A 15596-nucleotide genomic window follows, 5' to 3' on the forward strand; every position below is an offset into this window, starting at 1 on the left:
TAGCCTGAGAGTAAAGAAGAGGAGAGCTAAGACAGTAGTAAGGCAGGGTCTACACTCAGAGTAGTGAATGGTCCCCCTGGAAAGGCAGTGGCAGTACAAAGATTAGATAAGTTTAAATTGGAATTAGATAGTTACCGAGAAGCATTGGACATATAAGGGTGTAGGGATATTGGCAGTACTTTAAAGTAGCTCAAGCATGGATGGCTGATTGTGTACATCTGTGCGGAGTGTTGCGTCTGTAAGGGGCTCGTCAACGGTTTGTGTGTGGTTGATGTTGTGTGTTTTTCAACCAAGAACCGCCTTTGCCGAACTCCCCTCCCCCACCACCCCCCACTGGATAAAAAGAAAAAAAATCCTTTAAAAAAAATGATTTCAATCATTAAAATAAACGCATTTCCCCATTTTTGTTTTGGCACCCCTGGGATATCACTTGGCATGCCACATTGTTCCATCCCCACTCCTTCCCTCATTCCCCCAATGAAATTACGTTGTTTCGATGGATATAATTGGTCTGGTGTTGATGTGGCATCGGCATGATGGGCCGAATCGCTTCCTCCTTCCTCTAGTTCCCTTGTTACCCTTATGCCCTCGAGTCAAAGCCACTTCCAGTATTTTGTGGAAATCCATGTGGAATGCGGAATTTTCGAAATTATGTATGAATGATAACGAGGCGTTTCACGCATGTGCTGTGTGTTTGTAGTGACTTGGTTCTTCTCGCCGGGCACTTTTAACTTGCCTTTACTAGTGTGAAATGTGTAATTCAAATAGTCTTTTAAACATAAGATTGGCAATTTTGAAATCGTTAACCATAATTATTGTATTCCTTAATTAAAATTGAACTTACAGAAATCTAGGAAATATGACAAATATTTGTGGATGAGACTGAGAGGTATTGATTTCCTTAAATTTCCTGTGAATACAATTCGGGCCACAATGAATATATAAACACACACACACACACACACACACACACACACACACACACACACACACACACACACACACACACACACACACACACCTTGTTTTTTTCACAAACAACTGTTCCTAAAAATTATATCACACACAAAAACAAACAAACACAAACACACACTTCAACGTCTGGTAGCAAGTAAACTGTCGGGGGTTTGTGTAGCACATGCCTGACCACTCGGACCTTGCACTGGCCCACATGGTCGGGAGTTTGCAGTAAAAGCAGCTTCCCGTTCAGTGAGCTGAGAAAGTTATCCAAGTCTTTTGTCGTGCAGAGTCACAGCCCTTTCTCTCAGGTACTTTTCCAAGTATTTTCATCTTATTTCAGAAGCTTTGTGAGCCATTTTAATTAACATGAGCAGGGTACCCATCTCCAATGGGTCTCACTTCAAATAAGCGATTTTTTGGAGTGTGGCTTGGTGGAAACGGGAATTCAAGTTAAAGTGATAATGTGGACAATGGCACCTGGTAGATGTTTATCTTATTGACAATGGCAGTCCGCTCAGAAGAACTATTGTTAGTGATTTTACATATATATATATATATATATATATATATATATATATATGTAAAAAAAAAATATATATATATATATATATATATATATATATATATATATATATATATATATATATATATATATATATATATATATATATATATATATATATATACACTACTACTACCACTATCGTTAGTGACAGCACGATACTTGAAAAATCCAAATAAACAAGAGTTGCCACGGAAACAGCAATTTGGTAATTTGGAAAATATGATCTATCAAGTGGTTTACATGATGGAATGTTGTGAATAACAAATGTGGTTGATACATTTTCAAATTGCCACCTAATAGGTGTTTTACATGTTTTGGATGGCAGTGACCTTGACCTTTGATTAATTTTGACCAGATTTTATACACATACACTACACATATGAGACGCCGTGAGGAGGAGTGATGTCAGTGCCACATCGGCCATTTTGGAGTTAATGCCATATCGCACTATTTTAACCCTACCCCTATCATCCGAGCCTATCATCATCATATCATTAAAAAATGTCGCTTACATCACTCCTCCTTGCCAGGCCTCATATATACAAATAAAATGTGTAAGTTTCAATCTGATGTCTTGAAAAATTCCTGAGTTTTGGCAATAATAAAATCACCCAAAAACAAAAAAATCACATTTGATTATAATGGGGTGAAATTGTTGTCATGGACACAGTTTTCTCATTGTCATGTGGGACTTTTTTTCCTATTCCACGTGGGACTTTTTCCTATTCCACGTATGACTTTTTCCTATTCCACGTATGATTTTTTCCTATTCCACGTATGATTTTTTCCTATTCCACGTGGGACTTTTTTTCCTATTCCACGTGGGACTTTTTTTCCTATTCCACGTGGGACTTTTTTTCCTATTCCACATGGGACTTTTTCCTATTCCACGTGGGACTTTTTCCTATTCCACGTGGGACTTTTTCCTATTCCACGTGGGACTTTTTCCTATTCCACGTGGGACTTTTTCCTATTCCACGTGGGACTTTTTCCTATTCCACGTATGACTTTTTCCTATTCCACGTATGATTTTTTCCTATTCCACGTGGGACTTTTTTTCCTATTCCACGTGGGACTTTTTTTCCTATTCCACATGGGACTTTTTCCTATTCCACGTGGGACTTTTTCCTATTCCACGTGGGACTTTTTCCTATTCCACGTGGGACTTTTTCCTATTCCACGTGGGACTTTTTCCTATTCCACGTGGGACTTTTTCCTATTCCACGTGGGACTTTTTCCTATTCCACGTGGGACTTTTTCCTATTCCACGTGGGACTTTTTTCTATTCCACGTGGGACTTTTTTCTATTCCACGTGGGACTTTTTTCTATTCCACGTGGGACTTTTTTCTATTCCACGTGGGACTTTTTTCTATTCCACGTGGGACTTTTTTCTATTCCACGTGGGACTTTTTTCTATTCCACGTGGGACTTTTTTCTATTCCACGTGGGACTTTTTTCTATTCCACGTGGGACTTTTCCTATTCCATGTGGGACTTTTTCCTATTCCACGTGGGACTTTTTCCTATTCCACGTGGGACTTTTTTCCTATTCCACATGGGACTTTTTTCCTATTCCACATGGGACTTTTTTCTATTCCACGTGGGACTTTTTTCTATTCCACGTGGGACTTTTCCTATTCCACGTGGGACTTTTTCCTATTCCACATGGGACTTTTTCCTCTTCCATGTGGGACTTACATTTTCTTTGCCACGTGGGACTTTTCGCTATGCTACCAACCAATATGAGCAGAACCTGAAAAAAAGACAGAGAAAATTAATGAATTAATTATATTTTGCACCATCATAGCTTGGTACTAAGCTTGGTGTTGGTTTAGTGGTTAAGGTGGCTGGCTTGGGACCTTAGGGTTCTGAGTTAGGGTCCCTGTTTACCGTTGAATTAACACCTGGGGAGTTGACTCAGCCTGTCATCCTTCCAAGGTCAGTGAAATAAGTTCCAGTGTATTGGGGTATTAACTATTTGGGGTAACCTGCGTCAGAGTGGCGACGCATCCAGGACTGTACTCTTTGCCAATTAAATAGCCTCAGCAGCTCTATGTGACTTTACGGCATGAAAGGAATGGTATTATTATTATTATTATTTTCATTATTATTATAGCTTGGTACTACTAATGGGGGCCTTTTGATTATGGCTGGTCATACAATCAAGTATGACTGCAGAATGACTCAGACAGAAGGTCTAGGGGTCTAAGGGTTATAATGGGGTCTACAGAGTCTCCAGGGTCTTAGGAATTGTAAAGGGTCTTTGGGGTCTAATGGGTTTAATGGGTCTTAGGTCCATTAAGGGTCTGATGAGTATTAAGGGTCTTGGGGGTCTTAAAGGCTCTTCAGGTGTTTAGGGTCTTAAAATGTATTGAGGGCCTTAAGGGTCTTTGTGGTCTTAATGGTCTTAGGGTATTAAGGGGTCTTTGCAGTGTCGAGGTATAAGGATATCGAGGGGTATGGAACTCGCATGCACACGGACGGACACAGGGCTCCTTTTATAGTATGGAATACTTATGTCCGACACAAAGTATAATTTATGGTGCCTTGTACACCAACATTTGCAAGGGTTTCTTCACATGCGTGCGGAGTATTCTGGAGTGGAATGCGTCAAATCAAAAGTGCTGTATCAACTGCATGAATGCAGGTGGTTATGCTCATGGACCCGGTTTTCAATGTTTCTGAACATTGTGTGAGCATGCGTGTGTGTGTGTGTATGTGTGTGCGTGTGTACATGTGTGCGTGTGTGCGTGTGTGTGTGTGTGTGTGTGTGTGTGTGTGTGTGTGTGTTTTGAGATATTGAGTAACTGTGTGTTGCCACTTCTCTTGATCTTCGCAGTCAACATAATGTTGGAAGCCTTTTCAGATCTTCAACGAAGAAACAAGCACTTACTCACTTTGATTTAATCAACAAACTGCTGCCTGAATTCTTCCTATTTTTCTTTACGACAATAAAAGCTCATTAAAGAGCTGAGTACACTGGAGGATTGAGAATTACAAAATTACAAAGAGGTGTTGGGTGACAAAATGAGAGCAACAAAAATGAAAATTAAAATATGACAGCAGTAGATGATAAACAGGAAGTTGAATGCAGAAGAACAGATTACAAGAGATCAAAATTAAGAATAAGTCACAGACTGCCATCTTGAAGGCCTGAAGACTATGTGGTGGCATATTATTTTGACTTTGGTTTGGTAATAATGTAAATATATTTTAGCCTTGGTTTAATGGGGTATCCCGGCAAGGGGTTTTGAGAATTTTTACAGTTGCAGTTTAATAAAGAATTGACTCAGAACCTGAACGTCTCGGATGTCTTTTTTCCCACGCTAAAAATGGACGATAGTTAGCCTGGGGTTACATTTGTCTTTGAAGATATATTCCATGTCCAACAATCCATGAATATGCCTGAGGTTGTACTCATTGTGCACTACATTGTGTTTGCTTATACTAATTCTGTTGTAATTCATGCTTATATTAATCAACTGTTGCATTGGTTCATTAATTGAAAGAGCAAGGATTGTGTCGTCCAACTCTGTTGTCATACCTCCTCAGTTATGAAATTCCAAGTGAGTCAGGTCAGGTCAGGTATGGGAGCATGCGCCGGAGAAGCTTGTCGCTGCGTCCACTTTCCGTCGGTACTCAAGGGGCCTCTGTAAGGCCATCCCCCAGGCAAGATGCCTGGCCAATCCCTATCTCTTTGAGATGCTGATCAACCTGCTGCAACCACGAGGCACATGGTTGGTCCATTGGCCTCCTCCACTCATGAGGCTCCCTCGCTGAGAGAATCTGGTGAGGAGGATCAGCGTCGGGAAAATGAGCCACATGTCCATACAGCCGCAGCTGACGCTGACAGACTATGCAGGTAACAAATCTCATTTGAGACTATCTCAGCAACTGCTCGTTGGACACAATGTCCGACCAGCAATAGCCAAGGATTCTTCAAAGAGACCTGGTACCAAAGGAATTAATTCTACATCTCAGATCCCTGGTCAGAGTCCAAGTCTCACATCCATATAGCAAGACTGGGAGCACCAAGGACATGAAGACTCGGACTTTCGTCCTCCCGCTCAGGTACCGGCAGCACCACACCCCATGATCCAGTGAATCCATGACTCCCCAGGCCCGACCAAGATGTTTATTGACCTCTGTCTCACAGCCAGCAGAGACATGACTATCACTGCCAAGGAAAGTGAAGCTCTCCGTGACCTCAACATCCTCAGCACAAACAGGTACAGCGAAGATGGCTGCATTCAAGATGTCATTGAAAGCCGGAATTTCGTTTTGACCCAGAAAACCCGTAATCCCAGTGGCTCAAACTCCTCATTCAGCACCTTGAGGGACCCCAAAATGATATGCAGAATCTCCGCAAGGATAACTGCATCATCTGCAAAATGAAGATCAGAGATCTTGACCTTCCCAAACAATGCACGGCAGCTTGATCTCTCCGACATCCTCCCCAGAATCCAGTCCAAACAAGCACTGAAAAGTGTGGGGGCCAGTACACACCCCTGACGAACTCCAGTGAAAACTGGAAATAAGTCAGAGATGGTATCACCTCATCTCACAGCACTCTCAGTACCAGAGTAAAGTTTAGTCTTCAGATTGATCAGTTTTAGTGGCATCCCACGGAGACCAATAATCTTCGAGTACATCCTGATTCACTGAATCGAATACTTTGTAGAGATCAACATCGGCTGCAACAGCCCCCTGCCGGAACTCTCGTCTGTGTTTGGTGAGGATCCGAAGAGCAAGGATATGGTCAATCGTTGACCTCTTTAGTGTAAAGCCTGACTGCTCTGGACACTGGTGTTCAAGTAGATGGTGGTGAACCAAATCGATAATTATCCGAGCAAAGACCTTGCCCAGCACTCAGGGCAGCGTCACCCCTCGATTGTTGTTGCAGTCCTGGCCATCATCCTTCACTTTCCAGAGAGGGACAATAAGGCCCCTCTTCCAATCAGTTGGGATGATGCCTGTGTACAAGGCAGAGCACTGAACTGCATGCAACATCACAAGTACAGCATTTCCACCAGCCTTGAGAAGTTCAACATGGATACCACAGATCCCAGGAGCTTTATCCCATTTCAACCGGTTCACCACAGCCCGTGTTTCCACAAACTAAGGTGGGTCACATTTGATTGGAGGGTCAGCAATTGGGATAGTTGCACCCCTAACATCCAACTCAACAGCTAGCTGGTGGTTCAGCCTGGTACAGTCGCTCAAAGTAACCGGTCCAGCGGGCCTTCACTTCGGACTCCTCTCTCAAGAGCTCTCTAACCTACGCTCTATCTGCAGTACACGAAAACGGGCTTGGAGGAACGCATTGTGCAAATTCCTCTGAAAGCAGGCCGAGAATCACCTGACCACAGGTAAAGCTCTGGACCTCACAGATTCCTCACACATAGGCCTCCTTGTCCACCCTTAGCGCTCGTACAGTTTTACGCCTCAGCTCCCTGAACAGCTCAGCTCTGCCGTTAAACCTGGTCCTGTAACTCTAGTCAACCGTATCCAGGGTCGCTTGAGAGACAAAATTCTTATTCACCCTTCAGTGTGTTCCAAGACATCCACCGGCAACATCAAGGACAGTTATCTTGAAGGCACTCCACAACTTTTCAGGATTCCCCAAAGCACTCAGACTCGGCCTGTTCGCAAACTCCTCAGCTACCCTCTCATCCTTGAGCTTGCCAACATCCAGCCTTGGCTGGGATGGTACGTACCATTCTCCTGGATTTAAGCTGCAACTTCAGACTTGCGACCACAAGCCTGTGATCAGTATTGAGGAACTGAGCACAATTGAGGAACTGAGTCCTCCTCTTCTTGTACTTTCTGTAAATCTATTAGACTCATCTGATAAGTTGTTAGTGTGGTTGATCTTCCGACATGTAGTACTTTGCATTTGTCCGAGTTGAAAAGGAGTTGCCATTTGTCTGACCATTTTTTTTTGCTTCGTTCAAATCGTCTTGCATTTTTTTTTTCTATTTTGACTTTGGCTTTTTACTGGACCAATGATTTTTGTGTCATCAGCAAAATTATACACAGAATTTATGAGCATGTCCCAAAGTAAAAGGTATGTTCCAATAGTCTGTAATTAATAGATGTGGTCAAGGTCCAACAATAAGTAATTATTTGACCGACTAACAGTCAAACTCACATTCAAACAGTACGTAATTAATAGACATGCTCACAGGGGTTGACCAAGACTTCACATTGACAAGGGTTCACCGGCCACCCGTGTTTTTCAATTCTCGTGGTCCGTTGGTCCATTGGACCAAATTTTCATTGGTCTTCACGGCCTTGTAGCATACCTACCTGCTGCACTGCTTGAGCATTTTTAGCTTGTGTTTCACACAGCCCCGTTGTGATTGGGCCAGGGCAAGGATTATACATTCATATTATTATTGCCAAATGATACTTATATTGTTATTGTTGTGAATATCATTAGTATTAATTAATATATGCTTTGTTACAATGTTATTATTTTTGAAATTTATTTTAGAATTAGAAATCCATGCCATGAAAGGACCTATTAAGGTGCTCGATACACCTTGACATGGCTTGCATTTAAAACATGATATTATTATTCTGGGTTATTTGTAGTTCGTTAGCCTAATCAACTCAGGAGATCATGACGATCATTTCCGTGTATCACATTTCGCATCAGAAAGCTCCAGTAGAACTCCGCAAAAAACATGCCACCCACACACACACACACACACACACACACGCACACCTCATCCATTTATAGCACACATATGCAGTACTAGTGTGGATCGGCTCGCTACGCTCACTTCTCCAGACGCTGTTTGAGAGATTGACGTCACAGACTTGCTGTTGTCATGATTGACACCAATGACAATACAACCATTTCTTTCGTACAAATTTATTATGTTGCCAAAACGAAGTTTTTGCAAGATATGTTAGTCAGCTTGTATGTTTTTTTGTTTTTTTTCTGTCTGTAATCACGAAAAAAAAATTCTGCAGAGCACAGTTCTCATTGCAAATTTTTGTAACTTCGTATATCAGAGGTCTATAGAGGTCCCTTTCAGGACATAAAATTTTGGAGGTCAAGGTCAAAGGTCAAGGTCACTTTGTCGCAAATCAGGGGAGTCGACGAAACCCTTATTTTTTGAGTAATTTTGATCGGATCGTCTTCAAACTTCATGGGAATATAGTTCATGGTCTGGCGCTCAGCTGATTAATTTTTGATGGCGATTGGCCTTGACCTTCATGGTTAGCACCCAAGGTCAAACATATTTGACCCAAAGGTCAAATTTTCAAGTTTTAGGAACCATATCGTGTAGTACCTCAAATTGAACACCTCGATGAGTGCTTTCTAGATATGTCAAGCTTGAGACATTATGACGTCATTTGGTGACGTTATGAGGCAAACGCATATTTTTCATGGTTACTCTGTAGAACGATTCTCATCGGAATCTCTCGTAGGCAGATATTCCTCAAGGAGTCGCTCCTGGTGGATAGTAGCTCTGTTCACCTCAGTGTGACCTTAAAGAAGTCACACGTGGTCACCTTTTGGCAAGATGGTTTTTTTTGTAATGTTGGTGATATTATATTTATTTGCAATATAACAAGCTCAAATGAGCAAAGATCCTTGTCCTCTTCATGATGACGTCATAAAAACGAATATGACGTCATTGTGATGTATCAGGTTTGCAATAAATTATCTGTGCTAATGCCCAGCTTGATTCCCGCAAACAAAATTCAAACAGCTTGCCTAGTTTCGGAGATAATGGTCTCAGCAATTTCCATTAGCGGCGATATTATGACGTCAACTTTTTTCTCGGAAGAATTTCCAAAATCGGAGATGGTTACTGCCTGCGCCTGGGCTTTCTGCATATACATGGCAAGTTTCACGAAGATCCGATGAAAACTCTGGGCTGTGAAACAAAAAATGTCAAAAAATAGGAATGACATCATAAAATTGATATAATGTCATAGTGATGTATCATGTGCGGTAATTCATCTCGGCTAATGCTCTGTTCGATTCCCGCAAAAAGAATTCAAAAAGCTTGCCTAGTTTCGGAGATAATTTTTTAGGCGATTTCCATTAGCAGAGATATTTTGACGTCATAACTTTTTTTTTCTAGGACGAATTTTCAAAATCGGAGATGGTTAATGTCTGCGCAGGGTATTTTTACATATATACGCCAAGTTTCAGGAAGTTTTGATGAAAACTGTAGGCTGTGAAACAAAAAAGTCCACAAGAAGAAGATGAGGAAGAACAACAACGTGAGTAAGACTTAGAGATCCTCCACGAGGATCTAAAAATGTCCAAATGGTCTAAAGCTCGAAATGATCAAAGGTCTAAGCTGTCTGAGGGTGTAACTGCAAGGGATGTAAATGGTGTTTAGGGGTCAAAAGGACCAGAGGTGTAAAGCTCTAAAGGTTCTCAAGGTCAAAAGGGTAAAAAAAAAAACGTCTAAAGGATGAAGGGATCTCAAGGTCTCTAAAGTGTGGAAAGGGTCTCAAAGGTAAAAAGGGGTCTTAAAGGGTCAAAACGGTTTAGGGGTCTTGTGGATCTTTTGGGTCCTTGGAGTCTGTTGGGGCTTCAGTGTCTTTTGGGCATTTTAGATATTTGGGTTTTGTTATTTTTTTGTTTGTTTGTTGTTTTTGGGGAGGGGAGGGAGGTGGGGGGGGGGGGTTGGATCATCTTGTCTTTTGGGTCCCCAGGGTCTTTTTTGTTTCTAAACCAAATAAAATATAATTTCTATACAACATTGGCACATACTTCAAATTTTTAAAATCAATTTTGATTCTTTATTTCTTAAAAATTACATCAGACAAATGGGCCCCTTTCTAATTCTTGCATTCACGACAGCGGATCATCATATTGTTTATTACTGCAAGCAATGTCTCTTGATCAATAGAGCGGATGGTTGCAGTGATGTTTGCCTTCAATTCATCGATTGATGTTGTATGTTCCTTATAAACTTTGCCCTTCAGAAATCCCCATAGGAAGAAATCTGGTGAAATTAAATCTGCCAAATCAAAGTGTGCCTAATCTGTTATGATAACCTTGTTTGTGAAATTGGCATGCTCATTGCATTAAAAAAAAAATTCATTGCATTTAAAGTGCTCCATCATTAAAAACTTTCACGTATTATCTGTAAAACAAAAATTAGTTATGCCAAGACCGCTTCCGGCGAGAAAGATTGCAAATGTGTCCGATATAAATGCCCCACCCTTTATTAATATATATATATATATATATATATATATATATATATATATATATATATATATATATATATATATATATATATATACATACATACACACACACACACACACACACACACACACACACACACACACACACACACACACACACACACACACACACACACACACACACACACACATCAAGTGAATCAGTTGGAAATCCACGATTTTTGTGACCATTACCTTTTGACCTAATAACAACAACAAAATCCTTCCAGTTCGTCACTACCTCTACCAGGTGGTGGAAGTTTTTTGAAGATCAGAGTAAAAATGTGACCTGTCAGCGGTATAATCACTATCGCTCTATGTTGTAGAGTAGGTAGGTACAGTAGCAAATGGCAGACAGACAACTACGACACAAACCAGTTAGTCAGTGGATTTGATGGGTAGATACGTAGGCCTAGCCTTTTTGTTTTCCAATCTCTTATAAAAAGTGCAACAACAACACTGACGACACCACACTACTCACTCTTACTATCCACAGTTCTGTTCGTTCAGTTCAGAATATTCCAGTGGACTCCACTGGACCAACCGATGACTAAGACGACCGATGACTGTGCACTATATGCAGGAATAATGTTTATATGTGTACGACATAAGATAAACGCGGAAGGAAACCGGAAATATCGCAATCGCACATGGCGATTATTTGACGAAGCAGTGCTAAACACCGGAAATATCAAAAACACAACAACACCGTAAAAACTTCATATGACTGGACACCTGTCCCGCCGTGTCGGCTGCCGATCAATATTCGTGTCAAAAGAAGGATGGCGTATATCAAAGTGCTGGAAAACAATGGAGATCTGTCTATTGTTTTCCAGCACTTTGACGTATATTAAACACATAACGATATGCCATCCGATATTTTTCGATTCTGATAGCTTCTATGACCTAGGCCTATGGCGATTTGCCGATTTGGTGGGGACATTCGGCTATTAGTGGGGGTACCTAAAAAGCTATGCTATGGGCAGGCAGGTGGGCTGTGGGCGGACAGGCAGGCAGATTGTATAATAGGAGTCACAAACCGAGAGTTAACGAATACCAAGCACGAGAACGACCTTTACAAGCATGAGTTCCTGTTACTAGGGTGTAGTGTTCTCAGGTCAGGAGGGATTTTTGGCTAACTTTGAAGTCACGTGACGCGAAAACGAAAGCGAATATCGAAAATCCGGCCTGACCAAATTTAGATATTGTCCCATAGATTCATATGCCACAATCAAATTCAAGATAACTTAAGAAATGTAGGAGGAGATAGATTTTGAAAATCATCATTTTGCAACTACATGAAGCAGTTTTCGCAAAATTCAAAGTCACGCGACGTGTACGTATTCGAAGATATCGGTATTCTTTCGAATGGACATGAAAAACAACGTCAGCTGCTATGCAATGACACCATTCACTAATTTTTTACCATGCCCAGTAGAGAATATATAGCCTCCTGAAGGTAGGGCAGTTTTTGCAAACTTTGAAGTCACGTGACGCGAAAACGAAAGCGAAATTCGAAAATCCGTCCCGACCAAATTTAGATATTGTCCCATACATTCATATGCCACAATCAAATTCAAGATCGCTTGAGAAATGTAGGAGGAGATAGATTTTGAAAATCGTCATTTTGGCATTTTTTGCTAACTTTGAAGTCACGTGACACGAAAACGAAAATCGAAAATCTGGCCTGACCAAATTTAGATATTGTCCCATAGATTCATATGCTACAATCAAATTCAAGATCGCTTGAGAAATGGCGGGGGAGGTATAATTTGAAAATCGTCATTTTCGCAACTTCAAAGGCCTCGTGACCTTGACCTTGACCTTCGGTGACCTTGAAAGTCATACCATCGTGTACGTCTCATCGACCTCTATCAGGATCGCTAATGACCAGATCTCCCGCTTCAACTTCATTGTGGACGGACGGACGGATGGACGGATCGAAGGACATCGACACCCATATTATTAGGTCATGCTCGAAGAGATGACCTCAAAAAGTCCAAATGGTGGAAAGCTCTAAATGGTCAAGGGTCAACGCTGTCTAATCTGTTTTAATGGTGTAAGGAGTCTGAATGAGGTTAAGGTGTTATGGGTCTTAAGGGACATGAAGGGCTGCAAAGGTCTAAAGTGGATAAAAGGTCAAAAGAGTGAAGGGATCTAAAGATGGCAAGTGTCAAAAGGGTCTTATATGTAAAAGGTGTCTTCTGAGTCGTTTAGTGTCTCCGATGTCTTTTGGTTTTTTGAGATCTTAAGGGTCTTCAATAGTCAAAGGGGTTTCAGCAGTCTAAAGGGTTGAAAGGTACATTCCAATTGTATGTAATAAATAGACGTTCGCGTGTGAAGTCAGAGTGCAACTGACGTTCAAACAGTATGTAATTAATAGACACATTGTCATACGGCTTCACTGTGAAAGTGCATTCCAATAATACGTAATTTTTAGATGTACTTGTCTGCAACCGATGTTCAAGTTCAAACAGTAGGAAATTAATAGACATGCAGTCATGCAGCTTCAAGGACTGATGGTTTCACAGACCGTGTTTTTCATATGGGATAGAGGGAGAGAGAGGGGAGAGAGGGGGAGAGAGGGGAGAGGGGGAGAGAGGGAGAGAGGGAGAGAGGGGGAGGGAGGGGAGAGAGGGGAAGAGAGGGGAAGAGAGGGGGAGAGAGGGGAGAGACGGAGGGGAGACAGAGGGGGAGACGGAGGGGGAGAGGAGGAGAGAGGGGGAGAGAGGAGAGAGAGGGGGAGAGAGGGGAGAGAGGGCAAGAGAGAGGGAGAGAGGGAGAGAGACGGAGGGGGAGACGGAGGGGAGAGGGGAGAGGAGAGAGGGGAGAGGAGAGAGGGGAGATGGGAGATGGGAGAGGGGAGAGGGGAGCGGGGAGCGGGGAGGGGGAGCGGGGAGCGGGGAGCGGGGAGAGGGGTGCGGGGAGAGGGGAGAGGGGAGAGGGGAGAGGGGAGAAAGCTTATTTTTGGCTTAATCGTTAGGGTGGTGGGCTTGGGATCCTCGGATCCTGAGTACAAATCCTGCTCAGCTGTTGAATTCATACCAGGTGGGGTTAACTCGACCTGTCATCCTTCCAAGGTTGGCAAAATGAGTGCCAGCATGCTGGTATACTGCATCGGGGTGGCGACCTGTCCAGGATTGTGCCCAATAGCCAAAGAGACTGCTTAAGCAGCACCAACGCTCTGCACAGAGTATGGTCCCACTGGATAGATGGATGGATATATCTATTGCATAAGTCTTCTTGGGTTGCTTTGTGCAGCTACTTGGGCTGGAGGAGTGTGGAAGGTGTCAATCATTTATATAATCCTAGCCACCTCAGTGTGGTCGATTAGGTGAGAGCTGATTGGCTATTCCCTCCATTCATAGGTGAGATATGTAGGTGAACATATATATATAAATATATATATATATATATATATATATATATATATATTATTACAGACCGGGGGGGGGGGGGGGTCAGCTGTCAACCAACCGCTCTGAACGTAGCCGCAAGTCGAGTCAGCCCGACCGATCACCCGGAATATAGATCACCACCCGGATAACTCCAAGCGACGGGTCCTTGCACAAGAACCGAAATATGCCAATCGGCAGATCACGTGGGGTAGGGTCGATTGCCAATCTTCAATGTACCTAAATACCCATGTGATCCAACTACCGGGGTATTCCACCCTCGACGGATCTCGTAGAGAACAAACCGCCGAGGCGAGCTTGTCCGTGCTCGATTCCGAGCGGCGTAATCGCCGAGAACCGTCGGTCCAAATGTCCCCCTATTACGGCAAACCAACGGCTTTCTAACTCCCAACACATGAAATGTTCAGTCAATGAGGGACTGGACGCAACGAGCAGGTTTACATTCACACAAGGACATTTATTATAATGAAACACGTATGCAATTAAATAAGGCAAAACACGTATGCAATTATACAAGCAACAAAAGCACGACAAAAGAACTACAACCGTCTACTTATTATGTACAGTCATTTACACTTAACAGCAGTTCCTACTTATTAGACGGGCCCACGGACACACGTACGCACACACACCCAAGAAATGGTGGCAAAGGCCTTTAATCACGAGCTCCAGCTCGGAGGACAGGTGAGCTGAAACTCAGAGCTTGACTCGAACCTTTCCACCTCGTGTGGTCTTCAACTTGTCCAGACCCAGGCTCCAGCGAGAGTGAGCTGGATCCAATCGCCACGATCCTTCCCGAGCTCCAGCGAATCCTCCCGCGCTTCTCAACACGTGCCGGTGAGACGAGGCGCCGATCCTTCCTGTCGATGCGTCGCTTCCCCGAGGATCCAACTCCAAGAAGTGGCTGATGCGTCGCACCAAGCCGGGAAACAAAATGGAGAACGAAAAGCTCCACGAAACAAGAAGAGGAAGAAGAGGAAGAAGCCTCCACTCGCAGCTCGAGCCGAAAAAACTGGCTCAAGTTCCTTCCAAAACAAAGCAGCAGCCAAAGCTCACTGAGCCAGTCGAAGCAAAAAGCTTCCGAAGGCCTCAAGCCAAGCAGGACCCGACGGCTGAACGACTGCTCTCTCCGAAGCAAAAAAGCTTACTCCTCCCACAGATTCAGAACGGGACTCTTCACGTACTCTACCACGGGACTCCCAGGAACTCAGCCCTACCACGGGACTCCCACGGGACTCTTTTTGAACAAAGAAAAGATGTCCTCTTTATCCTTTGCACCCCCTCCCCCGCACCCGGCGTGACTCATGCGCTCGTGATCCACCCCCCGCTCAACCACGGGTGGGAGGGAGTTGTTGATGCCACGGGATGGCAGGCTTCTTCTTCCTCTTCGCAGAAGAGGGGGAGGGACATCTCCATTGTTTGCTCCC

The 15596-nt window shown here is 43.0% G+C and overlaps 1 protein-coding gene across 4 annotated transcripts in view; it reads left to right on the forward strand.

The window, feature by feature from the left end:
- The window catches only part of LOC147012831 (claudin-10-like), a 62376-nt gene that overhangs the window by 35919 nt on the left and 10861 nt on the right, over positions 1–15596 (forward strand). Inside the window, exon 6 of one of the 4 annotated variants that reach the window (XM_085854096.1) lies at positions 4365–4820. The exons of the other annotated variants lie outside the window; for them this stretch is intronic. Within the exon in view, the coding sequence (XP_085710222.1) occupies positions 4365–4432 (68 nt within the window). The 3' untranslated portion in view covers positions 4433–4820. Of the gene's footprint in view, positions 1–4364; positions 4821–15596 lie in introns of those variants that run through there. 4 annotated transcript variants of the gene reach the window in all.

This window comes from Eptatretus burgeri, chromosome 14 (genome assembly GCF_056783735.1).
Source record: "Eptatretus burgeri isolate ZD-2024b chromosome 14, Ebu_testis_v1, whole genome shotgun sequence".
NCBI classification, from domain to species: Eukaryota; Metazoa; Chordata; class Myxini; order Myxiniformes; family Myxinidae; genus Eptatretus; species Eptatretus burgeri.